This window comes from Megascapheus bottae, chromosome 12 (assembly GCF_031878675.1).
Source record: "Megascapheus bottae isolate mThoBot1 chromosome 12, mThoBot2.hap1, whole genome shotgun sequence".
Classification (NCBI taxonomy): domain Eukaryota; kingdom Metazoa; phylum Chordata; class Mammalia; order Rodentia; family Geomyidae; genus Megascapheus; species Megascapheus bottae.
The window spans coordinates 11,329,966-11,352,522 of NC_143520.1; the positions used below are offsets into that span (position 1 = coordinate 11,329,966).

A 22,557-nucleotide genomic window follows, 5' to 3' on the forward strand; every position below is an offset into this window, starting at 1 on the left:
TTGGCCAATACGGTGCAAATTAGTATAGAACAGAACAGTAGCACTGTGAAGTGATCAGGATCCTGGATCAAGAAGCCACCTTACCACTTCATCAGTTACATGCCACCTTGGGGAATGTTACTAAGCTCCCCAAGCTTCCAATCTCTCACATTCTGTTGGGGAATTTAAGGGAGATAATATTCGTAAAGTGCTTAGGAGAATGGTATATAGTAAGTACCAGGGAAGTGCTTAAAAGAACAAAACAAGAAATGTAGGAAATTTTCAGAGCCACTTATAGGTGTTTTTGAGCAATTCATTTTCACTTTAAGAGGTTTAGAAACTGGACCATAAAGCATACCAACCTAAGGGAGTCTTGGGAGTAACCTGAGCTAACCAGAAATCTCTGGTTATGGCCATTCCCAAATACTCCAATATAGAAATCTTCATATCCATAGTACATTTGTGCCCAAACAAGCGGCAAAGAGAACAGAAGGCCACCAGAGAGAGATGGGAGCTTATTTTCCTAGGTTTTCTCTATACTCTAGTTATACTATCTGGAAACTCAAAGATCTAAACCCAGATATTGTTGATGAAATTTCAAAACTTAAGTACTTTAGTTTTGAAACTTCTGGGCTCTTAGAACTAACAAGAAATGATTGCATGACTAAAGGCCAGGGATGTTGCCAGTTCATCAAATCAACTAATCAGTAGACACATTTTGTTCACTGATTCTATGCAAGGTCAACACAAAAGAGATAAGAAACACAATTAAAGTCTGCTATCATTTTTATATTGATAATGTCCTTTCCAGTTCAGGTTAGTTCATAGGCCACAGTGACTAGAACCCCAAGAACTAACTCTTTCTTGATGATTACAACATTGACATTGTAGGTCAATCATCTATGACTAAGAAGGAGCGAAACATTAGAGCTGGTTACACAGCTATATCACCTTAACATTTTACATGGTGGATCTCTGGCCAGGCTCGTCAAGGCCCAGGTTTCTTTTCCTGGCTACTGCCTCACTGTTTAACTCTGAATCAGATTTGTCCAGGTTGTTTCCAGAGCTTATGGCGATGGCACCTTCCATTCCTTCTGCAGGGCCTCCATTTGGCTGAAGCAGGATAGAATCTGGTTCCTTTGGACGTTTCCACTGTGGTCTGGTGGCTATCCAAAAAATGAGGGCTCCAAACACCACAATCAGAAGACCAAGAGTGTTTGTAAAAACACCTTCTGGTGGGAACGTATGGTATGGAGGGTTTTTCCTATTCGAAAAGAGAGAGAGAATGTGTTTCCAATTACAAATAAGGTAAAAAAAAGGCTAAACATAGAACTCCCCTATGACCCAGCAATTCCACTACTTGGCATTTACCCAACCACCCAGAAACAAGGACATACTAAACCCACTAGCACAACAATGTTCATTGCAGCACTATTTACCATAGCAAAGATATGGAACCAACCTAGATGTCCCTCAGTTGATGAGTGGATCAACAAGTTGTGGTATTTGTACACAATGGAATTCTATGCTGCTGTCAGAAAGAATGACATCGCCCCATTTGTTAGGAAATGGAAAGACTTAGAAAAAATCATTTTAAGTGAAGTAAGCCAGACTCAAAGGAACTTAGGCTCAATGGTTTCCCTCATTCGTCATAATCAGTAGAAACCTTGGGCTCTACTAGCAGAGATTTGCAATAGAGCAAAATCTTGATACATAAGGACATATAATGTGAAGCTAATTGAAAGGACCTCCAGGATAGTGAAACAAAAGCCATATAATGAATGATTGTTGTCCTTAATGTACTATGTTGTCTCTCATCTCCTTTGCTGTACCTTGGTTATCTCATATTGGTATAGTATCTCACTTAGTTATCTGATATATTGAATTTATTTGTATTTGGATATTTGAAATTAGATAGGGAAGGGGGGAAAACCAAGACGGGTGGGGGGTGTGGGGGGGGAGGGAAACGGGTACCAATGTATGTGAATTAATGCACCTTCTATCTGGCAAATATCATGTAACCCTTTTACTAATTACAATAAAAAAATAAAACAAAAACAAACAAACAAACAAAAAAAGATAATAGGAAACATACAGCACACTGTTGAATTGTGTGTGTGTGTGTGTGTGTGTGTGTGTGCATGCAAGTACGGGGCAGCTTGAACTCAGGGCTCAGAACTCTTGCTTAGCATTTTTTTGTGTGTGTGGGTCATGGGGCTTGAACTCTGGGTCTGGGTGCTGTCTCTGAGCTCTTCAGCTCAAAGCTACCATCCTACCCTTGAGCCACAGCCCTACTTCCCATTTTCTAGAGGTTAATTGGAGATAAGAGTCTCAGATCCTTTGGGCCCAGGCTGGCTTTGAACCTTGAGCCTCAGATCTCAGCCTCCTGAGTAGCTAGGATTCCAGGCATGAGCCACCACGCCTGGCCTTACTTAGAATTTTTTGTTCAAGGCTGGCATTCTACCACTTGAGCTATACCTCACTTCTGAATTTTTGCTGGCTTTTTTTTTTTTTTTTGGTGGGTCATGGGGCTTGAAGTCTGGCCTGGGCGCTGTCCCTGAGCTCTTCAGCTCAAGCCTACTGCCCTACCCTTGAGCCAAGCCCCACTTCGCATTTTCTAGAGGTTAACTGGAGATAAGAGTCTCAGGTCCTTTTGTGCCCAGACTGACTTTGAACCTTGATCGTCAGATCTCAGCCTCCTGAGTAGCTAGGATTACAGGCATGGGCCACCATGCCCAGCTGGTTATTTTTAAATAAGTGTTTTGGGGATTTTTTTTTCTGGCTTGGCAGACTTCACACCAAGATCCTCAGATCTCAACCTCCTGAGTAGCTAGGATTGGAGACATCATGAGCCTCTGGCACACTGCTGAATTTATCTGCTTAGAATGCACATTGGTACAGCTCTAATATAAATTCCTTTAAAGTTTGATATGAAGGAAATAGATAAATTATAGTATAATTTACACTAAATCTAGTATTATAATTACAAGATTATAATTAACAGTGATAAAATTACTAAAATCAAGTGTGAAAAAATTTAATACCTTGAAGACTTATATCCCTTAAAACTGAAAAAAGATGAAATGAAAATGTATGTACCAAAAAAATACACAGAAATGCAGGGACAAAAGGTGAACAAATACAGCAGTGGTACTCAGTAGACACTACGTTGAAAACATACATACAACTTGTATACAGAGGGGTTACTTTAATAATAACAATAAAAATTTCTAAAAATGTATGTACCTTATAAATATAATCAGTATAAAACACACCCATCAACGCAATTAAAAGGAAATGTGTAATCTCAATGGCTGTTTTGTGAATGGGGTCCTTGCTTAAGTAATATACTACATGTATGACATTCCAAATTGTTTTAAAATAAACATTCTAAGTTTACATTTTTGAATATTAAAAACGTTGTTACATTTCTACTCTACTCTCCGATGAACAAGTGTTTAACATTTTAGAGCTTAAAGATGATGAAACGACCATGCAACTCACAGGGCAAAAATTAGTTTCTCTGTCACTCCCATAAGGACTGTTGCAATCACCGTTCCGAAGAGGAGGAGTCCAGAATACACATGTATGGGCATAACCAGTGCTCGCAGAGAAAGTGGAGTCCAAGGAAGCAGAAAGATGAAGAAACCTAGGACAAGCTAAACACAAAAGTGTGAAAGTTATCACTTAATTTCAAATTTTAACAAATTTTAAAATCTTATTATCAAAGCATTAGATGAAAAATATAGTATCATATTGAACTAAGAGGCATAAAAGGAAGATTAAGTTTCCTTAATCCAATTCTAGTTATCCAAAGGTAGCCTTTATGATAATCACCCCTCATATCCTTCCAGAACATTCCTGGACCAATACTTAGTATTCTGAATCTTGCCTTTTCCTTAGCAATGTGTCCTTTTCTTCTTAAATTAGCTTACAACCGTAATACAGAGTAGAATTTTATTACTACATTTCAACAGAACATTTATAATATCTCATTTATTTATAATAAATCTCATACACATACCCATCACTCTCTCTATTCTCTCTTTCTCCCTTCACAAAAGAGTTTCAACAGGTTTCTTTGTGCAGATTTAAAATAATTTGGAATGTCATACATGTAGTATATTACTTAAATAAGGACCACACTCATATGAAGCTTATAGACTAAATTTACAGTTTGAGTGCAATTTTTCTAGGGGAAAATGAAAAAGTTATAATGGAAACAAATGTCACACATGCTTAGAAAACATCTTCAGATTTACTTTTTTCTTTTTTTGCCAGTCCTGAACTTGAACTCAGGGCCTGACCACTGTCCTTGGACTTTCTCAAGGCTAGAGCTCTACCACTTGAGCCTCAGCACCACTTCCAGCTTTTCTCTATGTATGTGGTACCGAAGAATTGAACCCGGGTCTTTGTGCATGCTAGGCAAGCACTCTACCATAGGACAAACTCCTGGCCCCTAGATTTACGTTTTGTATGTCACTCATAAACACACGGGGACACTGACCTGTAAGACATACAGTATGAGAACAGTCAGGCCAACCCAGCTGTGCAGGCTGTACAAATGGGGGATATTCTTGGCGCTGTGGTTATCAAACACGGCCACCACAGAGATGATGGCAAGAATGGCTGCCACGGTGTTCAACCCTGCATGGATGGATTTCATCAGGAGCTTGCTGCATTTCCAGGTCCATGGTAGTCTGTATACGATGATGGCTAAGGAGACAGAATGTGTTATTAAAAAAAAACTAACAACACCACCACAAAGCAATCTGATCTGATGGACACATTGTTCTTTAAACCCTTTCTCTTGGCTTCTGCTTCTCCTTGCTATCCCAGTTACCCCTTGGGCTTTCGTTTCACTCCTAGGAAATAGGTACATTTTCCACCAAAAGATATACATATGCAGTCCAGAAGTGCTTTTGAATATTCAATACAATACTCATTGTAGAATATTGCAAACAGTACCAGATACAGTAGCCAAACCCAGAAACTTCCTGAATGCTCATCATTCATAAAATGAATAAATTATGACATATTCATGCTATGAAATAATACACCACAAAGACAGTGAATAATCAGTAATCAGAATTGGGTACATTTCTTTCTTTTTCTTTTTTTTTTTGGTGGGTCATAGAGCTTGAACTCAGCCTGAGTGCTGTCCCTGAGCTCTTCAGTTCAAGGCTACCACCCTACCTTTGAGCCAAGCCCCACTTCCCGTTTTCTAGAGGTTAATTGGAGATAAGAGTCTCAGGTCCTTTTGTGCCCAGGCTGGCTTTGAACCTTGATCCTCAGATCTCAGCCTCCTGAGTAGCTAGGATTACAGGCGTGAGCCATTGCATCTGGCTAAGAATTGGGTACATTTCTATGTACACTTTTCTGCTTGTAGATCAAACTTTAAGAAAAAAAGCCTTTAAAAATTAAGTGTCCTAATTCAGGCAATCGATTATATGATCACTTTAAATAACATGAAATTAATTCCTAGTCTGAAGATAATATCCGGTTCTTATTCTGCCCATCTATGGATTCATGTCAGGCAAAATGTATTATTCTGTTTTTTGTTGTTTTTGTTTTGGCAGTACTAAGGTTTGAACTCAAGGTCTCTCACTATTGCTAAACAAACACTCTACTACTTAAGTCATGACTCCCTACCCCAGAAAATTAAAATATTTGGAATTGTGGCAGGTTGAAAAAAATGTAAAGAATACTTTCTTGGAAGAGAGATTCCACTCTATCAGTGTGTCATGTACATTGCTACATTCTAGTTAATGTTAATGAAAAGTTTCCTGACTGTATCAAAGACGATTAAAAAGTGATTAAAACTTAGGATCTTGAAAGCAAGGGAGCAGTTAATTCCCTTCTTGGGCAGGAACACATGCAGATGTGAAGTCGGCCTCTTTAAACCAGGTTTTCAGCACAAGATTTCATTGCTCCTAGTCTTTGTTCTCATTCCAGTTTTTGGCTGCTCGTCATCCAGAAAGTTTTCCTTGCACTTAACCCTAAATCTGAGGGATTGCTATCTTACTAATTTCAGTGTTTATGTGGATACCATATAAGTGCTTGTGATTATACTCCTGGAAGATTGGAGACTTGATTAAAGCATTTCTGTTTTCAAGCCCATGACTCTGGTATCCTTATAAAATTTATTGCAGTATAAGAAACAGGACACTTTTCAAGCTATCTCGAGGCCCTGTCTTATTTGATCTCTGAGCACATTGTGCCTTGCTATCCCTCCCTAGCCCCAGATTGTAAGACAATCTCAGGTTCTAGGCATATAGTTCCATAAGTGTTCTAATTAAATTCATATTTTGAGGTATTTGTAGATTTACAAAGATCTCATACACTTTTCACCATGATTATAGTACATCACAACCAGAAAACTGGCAACAGTGTAATCCACTGACCTAATTCAGCTTTTACCAGTTTTATTTATTTGTGTGTGCATGACCTATGACTTTGTGTATGGGGGTGGGGGTGATTATGCTAGGGTCTGAACTCAGAACCTCTTTGAGTCCTCTTTGCTTTAGTGCTTTTTCAGAGATGGTCTCACTTTTACCTGGGACTAGCTTCAGAGAGCAATCCTTCTACTTGTGGTATACAAATAGCTGTAATCATAGGCTTATGCATCATATCCAGCTTATTTGTTAAGACAAGGTCTTGTGAAGGTTTTTCATAGACTGAACCAATTCCTATACAAATGCCTTTGCTTGAACAGAAACCACTCCAGATCTACATCTCTGGAGTAGCTAGGGTTCTATGCATGAGTCAAGGAATGGAGCCACATTTTTTTTGTTGTTGCCAGTTCTGGGGCTTGGACTAAGGGCCTGGGCACTGTCCCTGTGTTTCTTTTGCGCAAGGCTAGTACTGCACCATTTGAGCCATAGTACTACTTCCAGCCTTTTCTGTTTATGTGGTACCGAGGGATCAAACCTGGAGCTTTGTGCATGCTAGGCAAGCACTTTACCAGTAAGCCACATCCCAGTCCAAATTTTTTTTTAATAAATGAATTGGAAGTACTTTCTTGAAACCAATCAAAACGTAGAAAACAAACTGACAACAATTCAAACACTGCTTTACCCTCCTCATGATTTTTCTCTCAGCAGCATGTCCTGTGAAATAATCTACTTTTTAGAGAAACCAAATGCCACTACCTAGTGACCTTTTATTCACAATGTGGGGACCCCTTGCAAATGGTGTCAGTAAGCAAAGACATATATCATCTTCCTGCTCTTGGTTTAATCTCATTTCTCTCTTTCCTCTCTCTCTCTCTCTCTCTCTCTCTCTCTCTCTCTCTCTCTCTCTCTCTCTCTCTCTCTCTCTCTCTTCTCCCCCCCCTCTCTCTCTCTCTCTCTCTCTCTCTCTCTCTCTCTCTCTCACACACACACACACACACACACACACACACAATCTTTGCTAGTGGGCTGTGTGTGGTCTAGTACTGTAGCTCAAGTGGTAAACTGCTAGCTTTGAGAAAGTCCAAGGACTGGCAAGAAATAAATTGGCAGGTAACAACAACATGCTTAGTGCTTTACGTGCTTGCATTTTTATTTCACCCCAACTCCCCAAGAAAGGTACAATTATTACTATCACTGTCTAGAGGAAAAGCTAAGGCTGAGAGACACAGCTCACTTAACCTTAATTAGTGATCTAAAATATTAGTAGCTAGATATGATGATGCAAACTATAATCCCAGCCTCTCTAGAGACTGAGGCAAGAGAATTGTGAGTCATTACCATCTTATCAACCAAGCACCTGTGAGAAGATGAATAAATCTGAATACCGACAGAAAAAAGGAAGAACTTGTGTTTACTAGAAAAGGAAATTATGAACAATAAACCATACAGATTTTTCTCCCCTACATAGATTACATCAAAAAAAATTCCAGCCTGGTACTGTTAGTTCATACCAGTAATTTTAGTTACTCTGGACTAGAACTTCTGAGGATGGTGGTTCAAAGCCAGCCCAAGCGGTAAAGTGTTAGTCTTAAAATAGCTCAGAGACAGTATCCAGGCCCTGAGTTGGAGCTCTAGGACCAGAAAAAAACATTGAAAAACAAGCCAGGTGTGGCTGTACATTCCCACAATCCCAGTACGTGGGAGACTCAGGCAGGGGGATCAAGACTTGAGGATCCAAAAATAATACTAGCCTCCTAGCTACTCAGGAGGCTGAGATCTCAGGATCACAGTTCAAAGCCAGCCCGGGTAGGAAAATCTGTGAGACTCTTATCTCCAATTAACCACCAGAAAACTGAAAGTGATACAGTGGCTCCAAGTGGTAGAGCAATAGCCTTGAGCAAAAGATGTCAGAGACAGTGTCCAGGCTGTGAGTTCAAGCCCCATGACTGACAAAAACAATTAAGTTAAATTTAAAAAATAAAAGTAAATGAATAAAAATCTTATTTTAAAATGAGTAGTTACTATGACTAAAAGGAATTAGAGGAATCTGGGTGTTTGGAATGTTGTTTCTTGATCTGTATACTCAGATATATCCTTGTTATAATAGCCTATCACTTAGATTTATGTACTTTTCTGCATGTTGTTCTTCAAGAAAGTTTTTACTTACAAAAATTGGGTCCAACAGTTCAAAGACAGCGGTCTTGCCAATTTGGTGGCTGTGATGCTAATGAAGATGTTTTTTATTACTAAATTCTCATAAAACAAATCTCCCCCTTGGGAGTAACAAAATTTGATTTTCACATTTCTAAAATACATGCAAATGTAGGTTTTTGTTTCATCTTGCTATGATGTCAGGCTACTCTTGAACTCCTGGGCCAGCTCAAGGAGCTTCTTGAGTAGCAAGCATTTTTCAAATTCATTGTGGAACTAACAAGCTTCCCTTCTCTAGCAGCAGCATAAACAGAAGTGATCTATTCTTTCCACGATTGGGGTCAGTAACAAAACACTGATTATTATTCTGTTTCTATAAGAGGAAGCCATTAGAGACTCAAGATCAGGAGAGGTGCTTGCTTCTGATGCAAAATGCACACAATTACAGTTTTTGAGGCACTGAGTCTCTGTGCATTCTTTCCCCCATCTCTTATTTCTTCTCAGGTTAGAGCACCTACCTCCACCTCATTTATTCTCCTGCCTTATGCTTGATTCCCACCAGCTCTAAGTTCCAGCTGAAACATTTTAGTTGCTCCATATTTTAAAATCTACTAAATCTGAGTGGTGTGAGGACATGGGGATCTATTATATTGGTTTTTTTTTTCCTGTGTAGGTGAGTTTACTCTACTTTTAAAATGGAAACAATGTTTTCATAAGCTTGCAATAATAGTGGTCAATTGGTTTTCACTCCTTACCAGGCAGCTGTGGCGACCTGAGAGCTTGCTTGCTTGCTAGGGAGGCCTGGCTACATGCAGAGGTTCTGCTGCCTGGCTGAATATGCTTCAAATGCTCTCTTGGATAAATGAAGAATCTCTGTAAAAGGCCACATGTGCATAATCTCTTTGCAGGGTTTTAAAAAAAACTGTATAAATAACCAAAATATGGTGGCTTTCAGGAAAAACAGGCAAGCCTAACAAATCAGACCACATTTCTTAAACAAAAAAGCTATTCTCAATACTTATAAAAACTGCCTGAAGAATGGAATTTAAATATTTCTTGCTCTCTGGCTTGGCACTTACCTCGACCCCATTCCTGAGGTTCAGTTAACAGGAAGATCTCCTAAGCCAACAAGGAGGAGAAATGGCATAAAGTAGCTACTTGTGACAAACACAAGGGTTTTCTGTTGGAGATTTTAATTGGAAAGACCATTTCCCCCAGAAAATGAGGAGAAACATGAATTCCTCTGTCAAAAATACTCTTAAAGAAGTGGCACTGTGGCTCAAGGGCAGTAGCCTTTTGCTGAAGAGCTCATGGACAGTCCCTAGGCCCAGAGTTCAAGTCCCATGACTGACCAAGAAAAAAAAATACACTTAAAAACCTTTTGAAGGGAGGGGGGAGGAGTTTGGCCTAGTGGTAGAGTGCTTGCCTAGCATGCATGAAGACCTGGCTTGGATTCCTTGGTACCATATACATAGAAAAAAGCCGAAGTGGTGCTGTGGTAGAGCTCTAGCCTAGAGAAAGCCCAAGGACGGTGCTCAGGCACTGAGTTCAAGGCCCAGGACTGGGAAAAAAAAAATTGAAGGAAAAGTTACTAGTGGTGGGGCATATTAGGGTAATGAATTTCAAAGAAAAGAAGGGAAGACAGGAAAAAGGAAGAATTTAATATCTGTGTGTACTGACTCTCTGGACAATGAGGAAAAACATTAGAGCAATCCAAATTTGAATTGACTTATGAAAAAATATAAGAAAACGTTCTCAAAGTTGAACTCTCTGGTTTTACACCAGCTTTCCATCCATATATTATACAACTGTCCTCTTATCTTTATCTTTCAGCAGGAAATGCAAAGCTAGAGTCTGTCAAAGTAGGAATAAGCAAGGGATGGAATGCTCGCAGGAAATATGCTCTGTCGTGTACATCACATGACTCTACTTCTTTCTGTGGAAAAGTCTCTATTTTGTTCATTACCATTCCCCAGAGGTTATTCTGGGGCCTGCACAGAGTGGAAATTCAGTTAAGTATGTGTAAAAACTAAATCTCAGTAAAGCAGAGTAACACATTCAGTAATCCTAGCAAATGAGCAGATTCACTTTAAATATATTCTCAGATTAATTTATTAAAAAGTAATGAATCATTAAAAATCATGGTATATAACAAGATGTTGTGATTGATGTTTATACTGTGAAATGGCCATACCAAACTATTTAACATATCCATCACCTCACATACTTACAAGTCTTATTAGAACAGAGATCTTGATTTTTTTTTTGTCCTAGCCTGGGACTTGAACTCTCTGCTGCTTTTACTCATTGACTGGCACTCTACCACCTGAGACACATATCCAACCCCAGAGATTCTCTTTTAAAATGTACAAATAAAAAAACTCAAGACAAATAGTACTACTGAGCCAAGTAATTGTTTACATACAATTAAGTAAATAAAAAGTATTCTGTACATGCCCCTAACAGCTTTAAATAAATTTTAAAATGAGAATAAGTTGAGCTTGAAGTGCAATGGAATTTTAAAGCACACATCAATATTATTATACTTTTCTTCCCCCTTGAATAAAGTATGATTTTTGTCCTACTTGATAGATGTTCAGAACATGATTCTCTATTTTTGAAATTCCTTTCCTAATGTACTCAAAAGTTTACCAGATTCTATCCAAAAGAACTCAAGTTTAAATGAAAAAGCAGAAGCCCACTCTAAATTCCTGAAGTGGCTGTTAAGGAGAATGAGACTTTGAAAAATGTGGGAGTGTCATGAAACTGAACCCCTCTGGGAAATCAGTCTGGAAGACTGGCTTAGCATCTCTGCACTAGAAAGTATTGCTTTAAAGTAACTGAAATCATCACAAGAGCATCTACTTAGTATCAAATATATAGATGAAAAGAGAAAAACATCAATTAATTGGCTAGACATTAACAAATATCCAGACATGTTTTGTATTAGAAATATCAGCTGTAGTTTTTTGTGTGTGTGCCTTATATCAATTTTGGGGAGATTAGAAATAATACTGGCTCTGATATCATCTGGTTACCAGGCATTTGAGCTCTTAGATAAGGAGCCGAACTGAACATCCCAGCCAGTTCCCAATACTAAGGAATGGTATAGTCTACACTATAAAAAAGGAAGTCATGCTTATCTCTATCCAATTCAAATGGGAACAGCTTGTGCACAGGGCCTGCCTCTTACTTCTATTTTCTCATGCATGAATGAATGATAGGCAAACGGTCTACACTGAGCCACATTCCCAGCCCATTACTTTTCTGACTTACACAGATCACTCTTCTGTTTGGCATACAGAAAGTGCATAATAAACATATGTTGAGTTTACATATGTTAAGTCAATAGGATCATATGTAAAGGAGCTGAATGAACAAATTACGAACTTAGAAAAGGCATTTGAAATCCCTAGTAATTTCAAAGCCTTGTTTACAAATTGCTTTGACATTTTAAGCAAGTTAATAATTAAAGGAAAAAGTTCTATCTCCCTTCCTTTCTTCCCCCCCTTCCCCTCCACTCCCCTCCCTGCTTCTCTCCCGCTCTTTTCCCATGTGTGCAGCATGCCCATCATCTATCTATTTTATACAGCCTGCTGGGATGGGTGTCAACGTACTCAGTTTTCTTCGATAGAAATATCATTTCCAACTTTTTCCCTAGGCTAGTCTGAAACTGAGATCTTCCTGATTTAGCCTTCTCTGTAGCCTAAGATCACACACACACACACACACACACACACACACACACCACACACACACACACACACACTTCCCTGAGCTGGTATTCAATTGACATCATTCTGATCTTGGCCTTTTAACAGCTATGATTATAAACACTATGCCTGGCCCTAAAATAAAAATAATATAATATAAACTAGAACACAGATATGTTTCATTTCATCAGCATGATGTTCTGGGAATTTCATTGCTTATATAATGTCAGTTAGGAACAGGTTTTTGTTTGTTTGTTTGTTTGTTTTTTGCCAGTCTTGGGCTTGAGCTCAGGGACTGAGCACTGTTCTTGGAATTTCTCAAGGCTAGAGCTCTACCACTTGAGCCTCAGCACCACCACTTCTGGCTTTTCTATATATGTGATACCGAGGAATTGAACCCAGGCCTTCATGCATGCTAGGCAAGCACTTTACTGCTAGGCCAAACTCCTGGCCCCTAGATCAGTTTTTAATTAGGTATCCAGATTGTCCTTGGAAAATGGGAAGATCTGGCAGACTTGGAGAGGTATCCCAAGATAGCTCTTCTCCAGTTGACCAAGCTGGATGTGTCTTCTAAGGCCAGGAGTACCTCTCCCTGTTCCTCTTAGCTTCCATCTCTCAGCCAGGTATGTTCCTATATCCTGCTGCATAACCATCTGATCTGTGGTTGCATGTCCTCCTAAACAAAGTCAATTGTTACTAGGGTTATTAGGCAGTGCTGTGTATGACAAAAATCACCTCTGATTGGCACACTCTGTTTGTGCTTGGGGGAACAATGAAGAATCTATAAATAGCTGAGGAGAATGCCATTTAGGCTTGTGGGGAGCAACAGGAACTCATTGCTAGATCTTGTGTTTATAAGGGCTACCAGGAGAAATTACTACTTGGTGGCTTAAAAGAACAGAAACTGATTTTCTAAGATTTGAAATTCTCAGGCCAGAAATTCAGAATTAAGACATTGGCAAAATTGGTACGTAACATCCCTCTCTCTTAGCTCTGAGGGCTCTGATGATTCCTAGTGGTACTTGGCTTATAGGTACATCATTCCACTCTCTGTCTCTGTCCACACTCAGCCTTCCCTTTTGCGTGTCTGTGTCTCAAGTCTCCTTCTCCTTTCATCTAAGACCCTTAACTATATCTGAAAAGATGCCACTTCTGCACAAGATCGCATTCTCAGGTTCCTAGAATTCTGCTTTGAATTTCTCTTTTGATGCCCCTTATTGAACCCACTGCACATGCCTTGCAGAGATCCCAGGAGCTAAGTCTGCAGTGAAGGTTCCTGTGGGCATGGAGGTTTCACACGCTCATTTTACCAGGGTGGATTTCATCTTCTGGTAGCTGAGCTACCCCCTGGGAAGAGGATGGCATAGGAAGGCTGTGTGGACTACTGAAGCCAGGATGCCTGCCGCGAAAGAGTACTCAGGGCTCTGATTCCTATCCTAAGTCCTACTGAGCTGACTTGTTCCAAACAGGGCCCTGGTCAGCTCTCATATCTGAATGTTGAGCTGAATCCAGGAGACACTACACGTGAATCTACTTCTATTATTTATTTTCAACACCCTGGTTTTGTAGGTGAGACCACTGCTTTACAAGATCGAGCAAATTGTGGATGCGTGACAGTGCTAAGGTTTGAACTCAGGATCTGGAAGCTATTCTTGAGCTTTGTGCTCAATGCTGGTGCTCTACCATTTGAGCCACACCTCCCTTACAGCTTTTTTTTTGCCAGTTCTGGGCTTGAGCTTAGGGCCTGAGCACTGTTGTTGGACTTTCTCAAGGCTAGAGCTCTACCACTTGAGCCTCAGCACCACTTCTGGCTTTTTTCTATGTATGTGGTACCGAGGAATCAAACCCAGGTCTTTGTGCATGCTAGGCGAGCACTCTCCCACTAGGCCAAACTCCTGGCCCCCTTACAGTTTTTTTGATGGTTAATTGGAAGTAAGAGTTTCACTCCGTTTTTCTGCCCTGACTGGCTTTGAGCCATCATACTCAGATGTCAGACCCCTGAGTAGCAGGGATTAAAGGTATGAGACAGAGTGGCCAGGCTGAATATGCTTTAACTCCCCAAATATACAGTGAACATTTATTCATATTGGGTAAAGCTATGGATACAGCAATGAAGAAAACAGACAAAATCCTTTCCTTAGGGAGCCTGCATTCTAGAAGAAAACAATAACTTAAAAGAATCAGTGTTCCTAATTTGGATTACATTGTATTTGAATCTGGTATCTACAAGTTCTTCTTATAGATTGAATGAGAAGTATAGAAGAGAGGAACAAGGATGATTATAAGTTCTGAACATCTGGAAAGATCAAATTGTTATTTGCTGAAATGTTGAAATAGATGGGATAAATGGTTCTGAGGTGTGAAGAAGGAAGACCAAAAGTTGAGATTGGAAGAAGCTGGTTTAGGTGGTGGAGTATTATCCTTGAGTGAAAAAGCTGAGATATAGCACCCAGACCCTGTGTTCAAGCTCCCGTGCCTGCACAAAACAAAGTTGAGACTTAACTGGGACATGTTGGTATACATCTATAATCTTAATAATTGAGAGGCAGAAGAAGGAGACTGGGAGTTTGGGGTCAGCCTGAGCTACCTAACATTTTAAAGCCAACCTAGGCTATACAGCAAATCTTGTCAGAAAAGGGAGAGAAGGAGAAGGAGGGGAGACTTGAACGTGTTTATTCCACATCCAAATAGAAGCTTTGAGTAGGCAGATGGGATGTGGGGGTGTGGAGTGCAGGGGAAAGTCCAGGCTATATAAACAAGTATGAGAGTGCTTTGAGTAGTGGATAGAGTGTGGATGAGGGAATGAGTGCAGAAAGAAAGGAGTCTTGGCTGCTCTAACCTTCCTCAATGAGGTTGATGAAGGAAAACATGCAGAGGGTGTCCAGGAAAGGGAGACGAGCCGAGAGAGATGGGCATACTGGACATGGTCAGAATCCCCAAGTGAAGAATGCATTCCTAGGAGGAAGAGTGACAGGAAGTGAGGAGTGAAGTCTTCAGTCAAGCAAGAAGAGAACTGAATCCCTAGTTCTCTTATTGAGAGAACAAAATGCCTTTATTTGTAACAGAAATGTAGTGGTTTGGCTTGGGTTTGGGTTTTTTGCTTTTATGAAACAGGGTCTTGCTGAATAGCCCAGGTTGGCCCTGAACTCAGATCCTCCTACCTCAGCCTCCTGACAAAAATATGTCTTGAGTTGCTTTGAATCGCCACTTTATGCTTGGTAGAAACCCTCTTTCTCCACTTGCCTAACACTGATAAGTCTTGCTGTTTGTCGTCCCCTGGGTTTAGCAATGTGAAGCCATTGGTGACATTATTACAGAGCAGCAAATCTTTGGAGCAGAGGAGGAAAGTTTGACTGGACAAGTGTCAAGAATAACTAGAGGAAAGGAATTGGAGACTACAGGCACTGACAATTATTTTAAGGACTTTTGTGGCAAGATAAGTAGAAACCCAACAGTTTTCCCAGTGTTTGGAAAGAGGTACAGTGTGAAGAGTGTGCAGTTTTAAAAGTTTTCAAACACAGAATATTGGAAATAATCCAATTATGTGTGTGTGTGGGGGGTGCAACCTAATAATGCAGAAGGAAAGAGAGAACTGATGTGAAATGCTGCCCTTAGGAAGTAAAGGAGGCACAGATGCTAATGAGCAAGAAACATTCTTAGTGTAAAGATCTCTTCTCATTACCTCCTATCCATTTTTCCTGAGGTTGACTGTATTGCTTCTGTACCTCTGAACAGCACAATCACTAGAGACAGGGGTAGAGAGATGTGTTCCCTTTAAAGGCTATTGTTCCACATCACAAATGAGTGGTGTAAAGCTACATTTTGTTACTAACAGTTTGATGATGGTACAGAAACAATCACTCATTCAATGATTATTGGTCTATCACATGCCAGTTCTAGATACTAAGAATATAGCAGCAAGTAAAATAGCATGTAAAAGATCTTTGCTGGTTGCATTAAGCGATTTGCATATTTTTACTGGTAACAAATATGTAGGGAGTTGTTTTGTTTTGTTACATATTTTAAGACAGAGTCTCACTTTGTAACCTAGGCTGCCCTTGAACTCAAATCTTCCCGCTTCAGCCTCCTGACCCTCCCCTGCGACACCCCCCAATCTTCCCCAAATGTTGAGCTGTCTCTTTATGCTCTGTAAATACCTTCACTTCCCTAAGATCCAGAGGGTTTGTTGTTAAGGCTTAATTTCTCCCAAGGCTACTACTATAGTAGTATTTGGGGCTTTTATTTTTTCCTGCTTGCTTTCTTACTGTGTTTTACGCCAAGAGCCTTTTCCACTAAGTTGGAATTAACAAGGTACGCTAGTACACAGCTATAATCTTAGCACTTGGAGAACATGACTTCCTGGAGCACCTACATAACAAGACTGTCTAAAAACAAAGCAAAACAAACCAACAGATTCAGTCCTTCTTTTGGTTAGCCTTTTAAATGTTACTCGAATTAGTTCTATTGTCCCACAAAACCAATCTGAGGTCATTAAGCTATTTAATTTCTCTTCCTTCAGTTTACAGGACAAAAGGAGTTTTTCATGTGAGAAAGTAAGGAGTATAGAATTGCCAGGACTTCTTTTTGCTCACCTGAGTTTTCTACCTTTTACTAAAGAACACATTCCAGTCTGTTGAACCCTTTAAAAGGTCAAACAGACTCTGAGAGCATTTATTTGCTTCAGTCTTTACTGTGGCCTTCTTTACAATTAGTTTCTCTGATTTCCCAGCAGTATACAAATTTCGTGAGACTCATTCCTTTCAGGGAAGCACAAAGCCTCTTCTAAAGTCTTAGACTATTAGCTAGATTGTCCATTAGTTTAAGATTTTATTCAGTGGAGCTTAGTGACATATACCTGTCATCTCAGCTACGTGGGAAGCTGAGGCAGAACACCTTAAGTGCAAGAAATTGAGGCCAGATTGAGCAACAGGTCTGAAAAATACATCTTGAAAAAATATACTTCCAAATATGTGGGAGGGTGGATAAAGAGAAAAAGAGATAAAGATAGAGAATGGGGAAAAGAGAGATACAGCCAGAGTTATATTGGCCTTCTACAAATAACCTTGCTTTTTTTTTTTTTTTTTTGCCAGTTCTGGGCCTGAGCACTGTCTTTGAACTTTTCTCAAGGCTAGAGCTCTACCACCTGAGCCTCAGCACCGCTTCCAGCTTTTTTTTTTTTTTTTTTTTTTTTTTGCCAGTCCTGGGCCCAACCTCAGGGCCTGAGCACTGTCCCTGGATTTTCTAAAGGCTAGGGCTCTACCACTTGAGCCACAGCACCACTTCTGGCTTTTTGATACGTATGTGGTACCAAGGAATCGAACCCGGGTCTTCGTGCATGCTGGGCAAGCACTCTACCACCAGGCCAAACTCCCGGCTTCCAGCTTTTTTCTATGTATGTGGTTACTGAGGAATCGAACCCGGGTCTTTGTGAATGCTAGGCAAGCACTCTACCACTAGGCCAGACTCCCGGCCCCCAACCTTGCTTTTTTAAAGCTTACTTCTTGAAGATGTTTCAAATAACCTGTATTTTCTCTTGACATAGTTTCAAGTACGCTTTCTGGATTGCATTTGTAAAAGAAAAAAAATCATGCTTAAAGTATTAGTACTGTAACCTTTCTTTCCTCATCTGCATGTATCTGTGTGTTACAGAAAAACTTCAGTATGTAATTTTCATTATTGGAAATCTGAAATCTCATGGCCAAGCATTCTGCTCCCAAAAGCAATTACACACAGTAAGAAGCCTATCTGAACATAGTTTGTCTCTTATAGACTACAAAGTCACTAATAGATGGTATTTGCCATAAGATGAGCCATTGTGACAAGCTTTTGTCATTGTAACGGAAGACTGTACTTCATATTTTGATCAGTGTGATTTTGGTATGGACAGTGGCAATGAGTCTAAGGCCTCCACCACTCAATCACTGCTGCTCTACAATGCACTGTGCTGTAAGCTCCGAGGTTCACGGGCTTAGGAGTATTAAGTGCACTTTCAGCTGTGAATTTTCATCTTCAGTGGGCTTAGCAGAAATGTAGGCCCATTTAAAATTGTGGACCTTCGGTATTTACTCCTTACACTGGAGAAAACTATGCATGTGTCTACATGTATGAAAAAAAAAGCCATGCTCAAGTCAATTAAATATACTATGTGATTAAAATGCTTTGCAGATCCAGAATCCAAGCAGTAAATGTGACGGGTAATAGTAACAGAGTAAACGTTGAGACATCAACACAAAGATAGTGACTAAGTCTAAAAAAAACAAGGGTTGCATAAGAGCAGCTGATAAAAATTTCCAAAATATCCAGATACATATTTTTACCCAAAAGTAAGTATAAAAAGACCAAAAGAAGTCCACAGTTGAGAGAAATTAGAAAACCTTCTAAGAGTGGGCTCTAACATAAATGAAGAATTTCAGTTTACTTAGAACTTTAAGCTTCTCTAGAAAAGTAAGTTGGAGCCATGTGGCAGTGCAGAATAGTAATCTTAGCACTCCATTGCGGAGGCCAGGACTCCATAGTGAGTCCCTGGCTTACACAAAACAAAACCTCTCCCACGAAAATAAAATCCCAACGGGGTGGCAAATAAGCATATTGTAATAAAAAGCGAAGAAATGATCTCTGAAAAAAATTGCTGAAAGGACGAATCTCCTGTGTGCCTCAGTTTACTCTCACATGGAACTTGGTAAACACATGGAAAGCACTAGTAAGTATCTCCTCTTTGCTAAGTTAAGCAACGCCCCCCTTCTCTCTCTCCCCCCTCCCTCCCCACCCTCCCCGGCCCCAGTGTTCCTCTTAACCCTCAAGTACCAGAGGCTTCCAAACCGCTGGGGTTTCTTGGTGGTGGGAGCTGAGGCAGCAGGAGGACTGAGGAGAGGAGGAGGCTGTCTGGACTGCTTTGATAACAGAAGGTGCTTTAATAGCTCTGATCAAAATAAAGAGCTCCACCAGGAAGGAAAGCAGCTTCTGGTGATTGCGTTTTTAGGGCCTAAATCGTGTTGTTTTGTTTTGTCTCTTCTTTTTCCCCTCATTTTCATACAGTGGCTACATAGCTGCGATGTGTACAAGATGACTTGAAAAATGGCCAGGGATCAACCCTGATGCCAATCTCAGTTAGTAATACCTTTCCTCATGTTCCAGAGTTGTGGAAAGCGGGTCACGCTTGTGGCAAGCTGTAGCACAAGTTTACAGCAGGCGCCCAAAACGACTTGTCTTTAGGAATGAAGCCAGTGCTTCTTGCTTCTCATTTGGTTGCTTGTTTGGAGGGAGTTAAATACTGATGGCGAAAGGGCAGCTTTCATAGGCCAGGCCAGACCCCCTCTGCCGGCTGCCATCCTTTTTTGGAAACCTGTTCCTTTCCTCTCAGTCCCGGGACATCACATAACCGCAGTACACGACTTTCTTTTTCTAAATTCGCGTTCAAAGCCACCGCCTGGGCTTCACTCTGCGGCCAGTGGTCAGTAGGAGAAGGAGCTTGAGGCTCCTCAATCCAAAGGCCAAAGGAAATGGGCGGGACACGGTGACCAGCGCAACGCCAGGACGGTAAACACCTCTGGGGACGGAGCTCCCCTGCGCCCCAGCCCCGTCCCGGCCACAGCAGGCAGCCGCTGGCCTGCCGCAGGCCGAACGCGCGCGCAGCCACCCCCGGGACGCCCCGCGCAGGGGCACCCCTCGGAGCACGCGCCACCCACCGCGAGTTCGGGCCACCGCCCCGCAGGAGGCTTTGCGGAGGAACTTTCTCCTCTGGGCCGCCACATAAGCAAGTTGGGCTGGAGACCGACGCGTGCCTGTGATGGCTGCTCAATGCCCGCTCGGAGGCTGGCAGCTATCCCGGCTCCACCGAGCTCAGCGCTCTGGGAGCGGAGGATGCTGGGCTCGCCACGGCGTCACCCCGACCCTAAAAGGCCCCAAAGAGGCGAGTCCTCACCCCCGCGTCTCCCCCCCCCCCCCCCCCCCGCTTCCCTCTCCGATCTTCAAGTTCAGGGAAAGGCCTCGCCCGAGCAGATCCTCCGCGCCCTCACTGGGCGGGCCCGCTCCACCCGGGCGCCCGGCGCGGAGCTGGGCATCGGGTCTCAGGTTCGCTCGTTCTCCCGCGGGCATCGAACGCCTGCTAGCCCTCCGGCTGCCCCAGGTTACCCAGGGGGACCCGCCCCGCAGCCAGAGCCCCGCCACCGCGCGTCCTGCACAGCCCGATCGGAGCTCCACCCGGCCCCCGCCCGCGCCCCCGGGAGGTGCCAGTACCGATGCCCTGGACGAAGACGAAGCCGGTCACCGCGAGCACTGGGTGCCAGTTGAACTCGAGCGCGCTCCCGTCCCAGCCGAGCCCCTCCCGGTAGTGGAGGACCCAGATGAGGGTGAAGAGCACACACAGGAAGCCGACGAGCAGCGCTGACACCAGCAGCCCCAAGAAGCCCCGGTAGCCGTCCATGGCCATCAGAGCCCCATACTCCGCGCGGTGACAGCCTGGGCAGCCTCCGGGCACTGGCTGGACGGCGGGGCCCGGCGGCGACTTCTTGGCGCGGTCTCCGCCCGCGGGGCGGGGCCTAGGGGCGGCCGGCGGGGTGCTGGGGCCTCCCGGGGGGTGGGCGGCAGGCCCGGGCGGGCAGCGAGGCGGGCCCCACCCCTGCGATCACGCGGCCTCGCGCCTCGGCCAGCATCCGAGCTCCAGAGGACTGGAGCAGTCCAGCCAGTCGGTTCAGAGACAGTTCCGCGGAGGAACTGCGTCTTCCTCGTTCGCCCGGAGGGCAGTGGGCAGGCTCTTGGTTATTAAAAGAGATGGGTGGGCTTTTGCTAAAAGAAGCCTCCTGAGCCACGACTCACGATTGTCATCCTAGCTACTTAGGAGGCTGAGATCTGAGGATCAAGGTTCAAAGCCAGCCCAGGCACAGAAGGACCTGAGGCTCTTATCTCCGATTAATTTCTAGAAAACGGGAAGTGAGGCTTGGCTCAAGGGTAGGGACTGCGCCCAGGCTGAGTTCAAGCCCCATGATCCACAAAAAAAAAAAAAAAAAAAAAAAAAAAAAAAAAAAAAAAAGCCTTCTGAGCGTCGCTCCTAGAAGATTGGCTCTGGTGCCCCAAGGAAGAGTCAAGGAGGAACAAGATGGCCTTGCTTTACCCACAGGAAACCATTTGTCCCTGTTGCAAGAAAGAAGACAAACACCTCTTGGACTTTGCCTATGAAGCGAGATAAAATGGACTTAAATGTACTATGTTATCTCTCATCTCTTTTGCTGTCCTTGGTTATCTCATATTGTTACAGTATTTTACCTTATTATCTGATATATTGTTTTTTTTATTGTAATTAGTAAAAGGGTTACATGATATTTGCCAGATAGAAGGTGCATTAATTCACATACATTGATGCCCTTTCACATGTCTTGGTACCCGTTTCCCTCCCCCCCTTATCTGATATATTGTATATATGCTTATTTGGTTACTTGAGGTGTTATCGCTCATCTCTTTTGCTGTCCTTGGTTATCTCATATTGTTACAGTATTTTACCTTGTTATCTGATATATTGTATATATGCTTATCTGGTTATTTGAAATAGGATGAGGGGTAAGGGTGGGGGGAGGGAAATGGGGACCAAGACATGAGAAAGGGTATCAATGTATGTGAAGTAATGCACCTTCTATCTGGTGAATATAATGTAACCCCTCTATTAATTATAATAAAAATATATGAAAAAAATATATCCACCTGTCCAAACTAGTATGAAACAAAACCTCACCTTGGTGAAGAAAAGCTAACTCCCCGCGCCATCCAGATTAGCCTCAACCTTCACTATGGGATAAGAACATTTTCAGTGTTACATATTGCTATCAGAGAAAATGGTTCTCGCTGGCAGGGCTTCCACAACTCATTTGGGAATAGCCAACTAGTCCCATTGTAGTTGTTTGAGGAGTTAGGTGACCATGTTACCCTTTTGCAGTCTTTCTTTTGGTGGTAATGGGGATTGAACCTAGAGCCTTGGCCTGCTAGGCAGTGGCTCTACCATTTGCACCAAGCCCCCAAGCCTTTTCCTGCCCCCTCCACCCCCAACATGGTCTCTGTATTTGCCGGAAGCAGCCTCCGATGGAGATCCTCCTACCTGTAGCCTCACTTGTGTATGAAATCTCAGGCACATACCACTATGACCAGCTTCTTGGGGTAATGTAGAATTTCACAGGCTTTTTGCTGTAGTTGTCTTAAACCATTTCGCTTTCCACGTCACTGAGATTACAGGTATGCTCCTGGCCTTTTTCCTCCCCCCCACCCCCTCCCACCAGGAGCCACAGGGAAAGAATGGATACCTCCTCCCAGTTCAAGGTTTCCCAGGACCTTCC

The 22,557-nt window shown here is 42.2% G+C and overlaps 1 protein-coding gene across 1 annotated transcript; it reads right to left on the reverse strand.

Moving 5' to 3' along the window:
* Nucleotides 1-747: 747 nt before the first annotated feature.
* Cybrd1 (cytochrome b reductase 1) lies at nucleotides 748-20,757 on the reverse strand. The gene is made up of 4 exons (XM_090342647.1): nucleotides 20,474-20,757; nucleotides 4,487-4,695; nucleotides 3,484-3,638; nucleotides 748-1,243 (listed from the first exon to the last, which is right to left on the reverse strand). Exons 1-4 carry the CDS (start codon nucleotides 20,664-20,666, stop codon nucleotides 940-942), a joined length of 861 nt encoding a protein of 286 aa, XP_090198773.1. The 5' UTR covers nucleotides 20,667-20,757; the 3' UTR covers nucleotides 748-939.
* Between the last annotated feature and the right edge of the window lie 1,800 nt (nucleotides 20,758-22,557).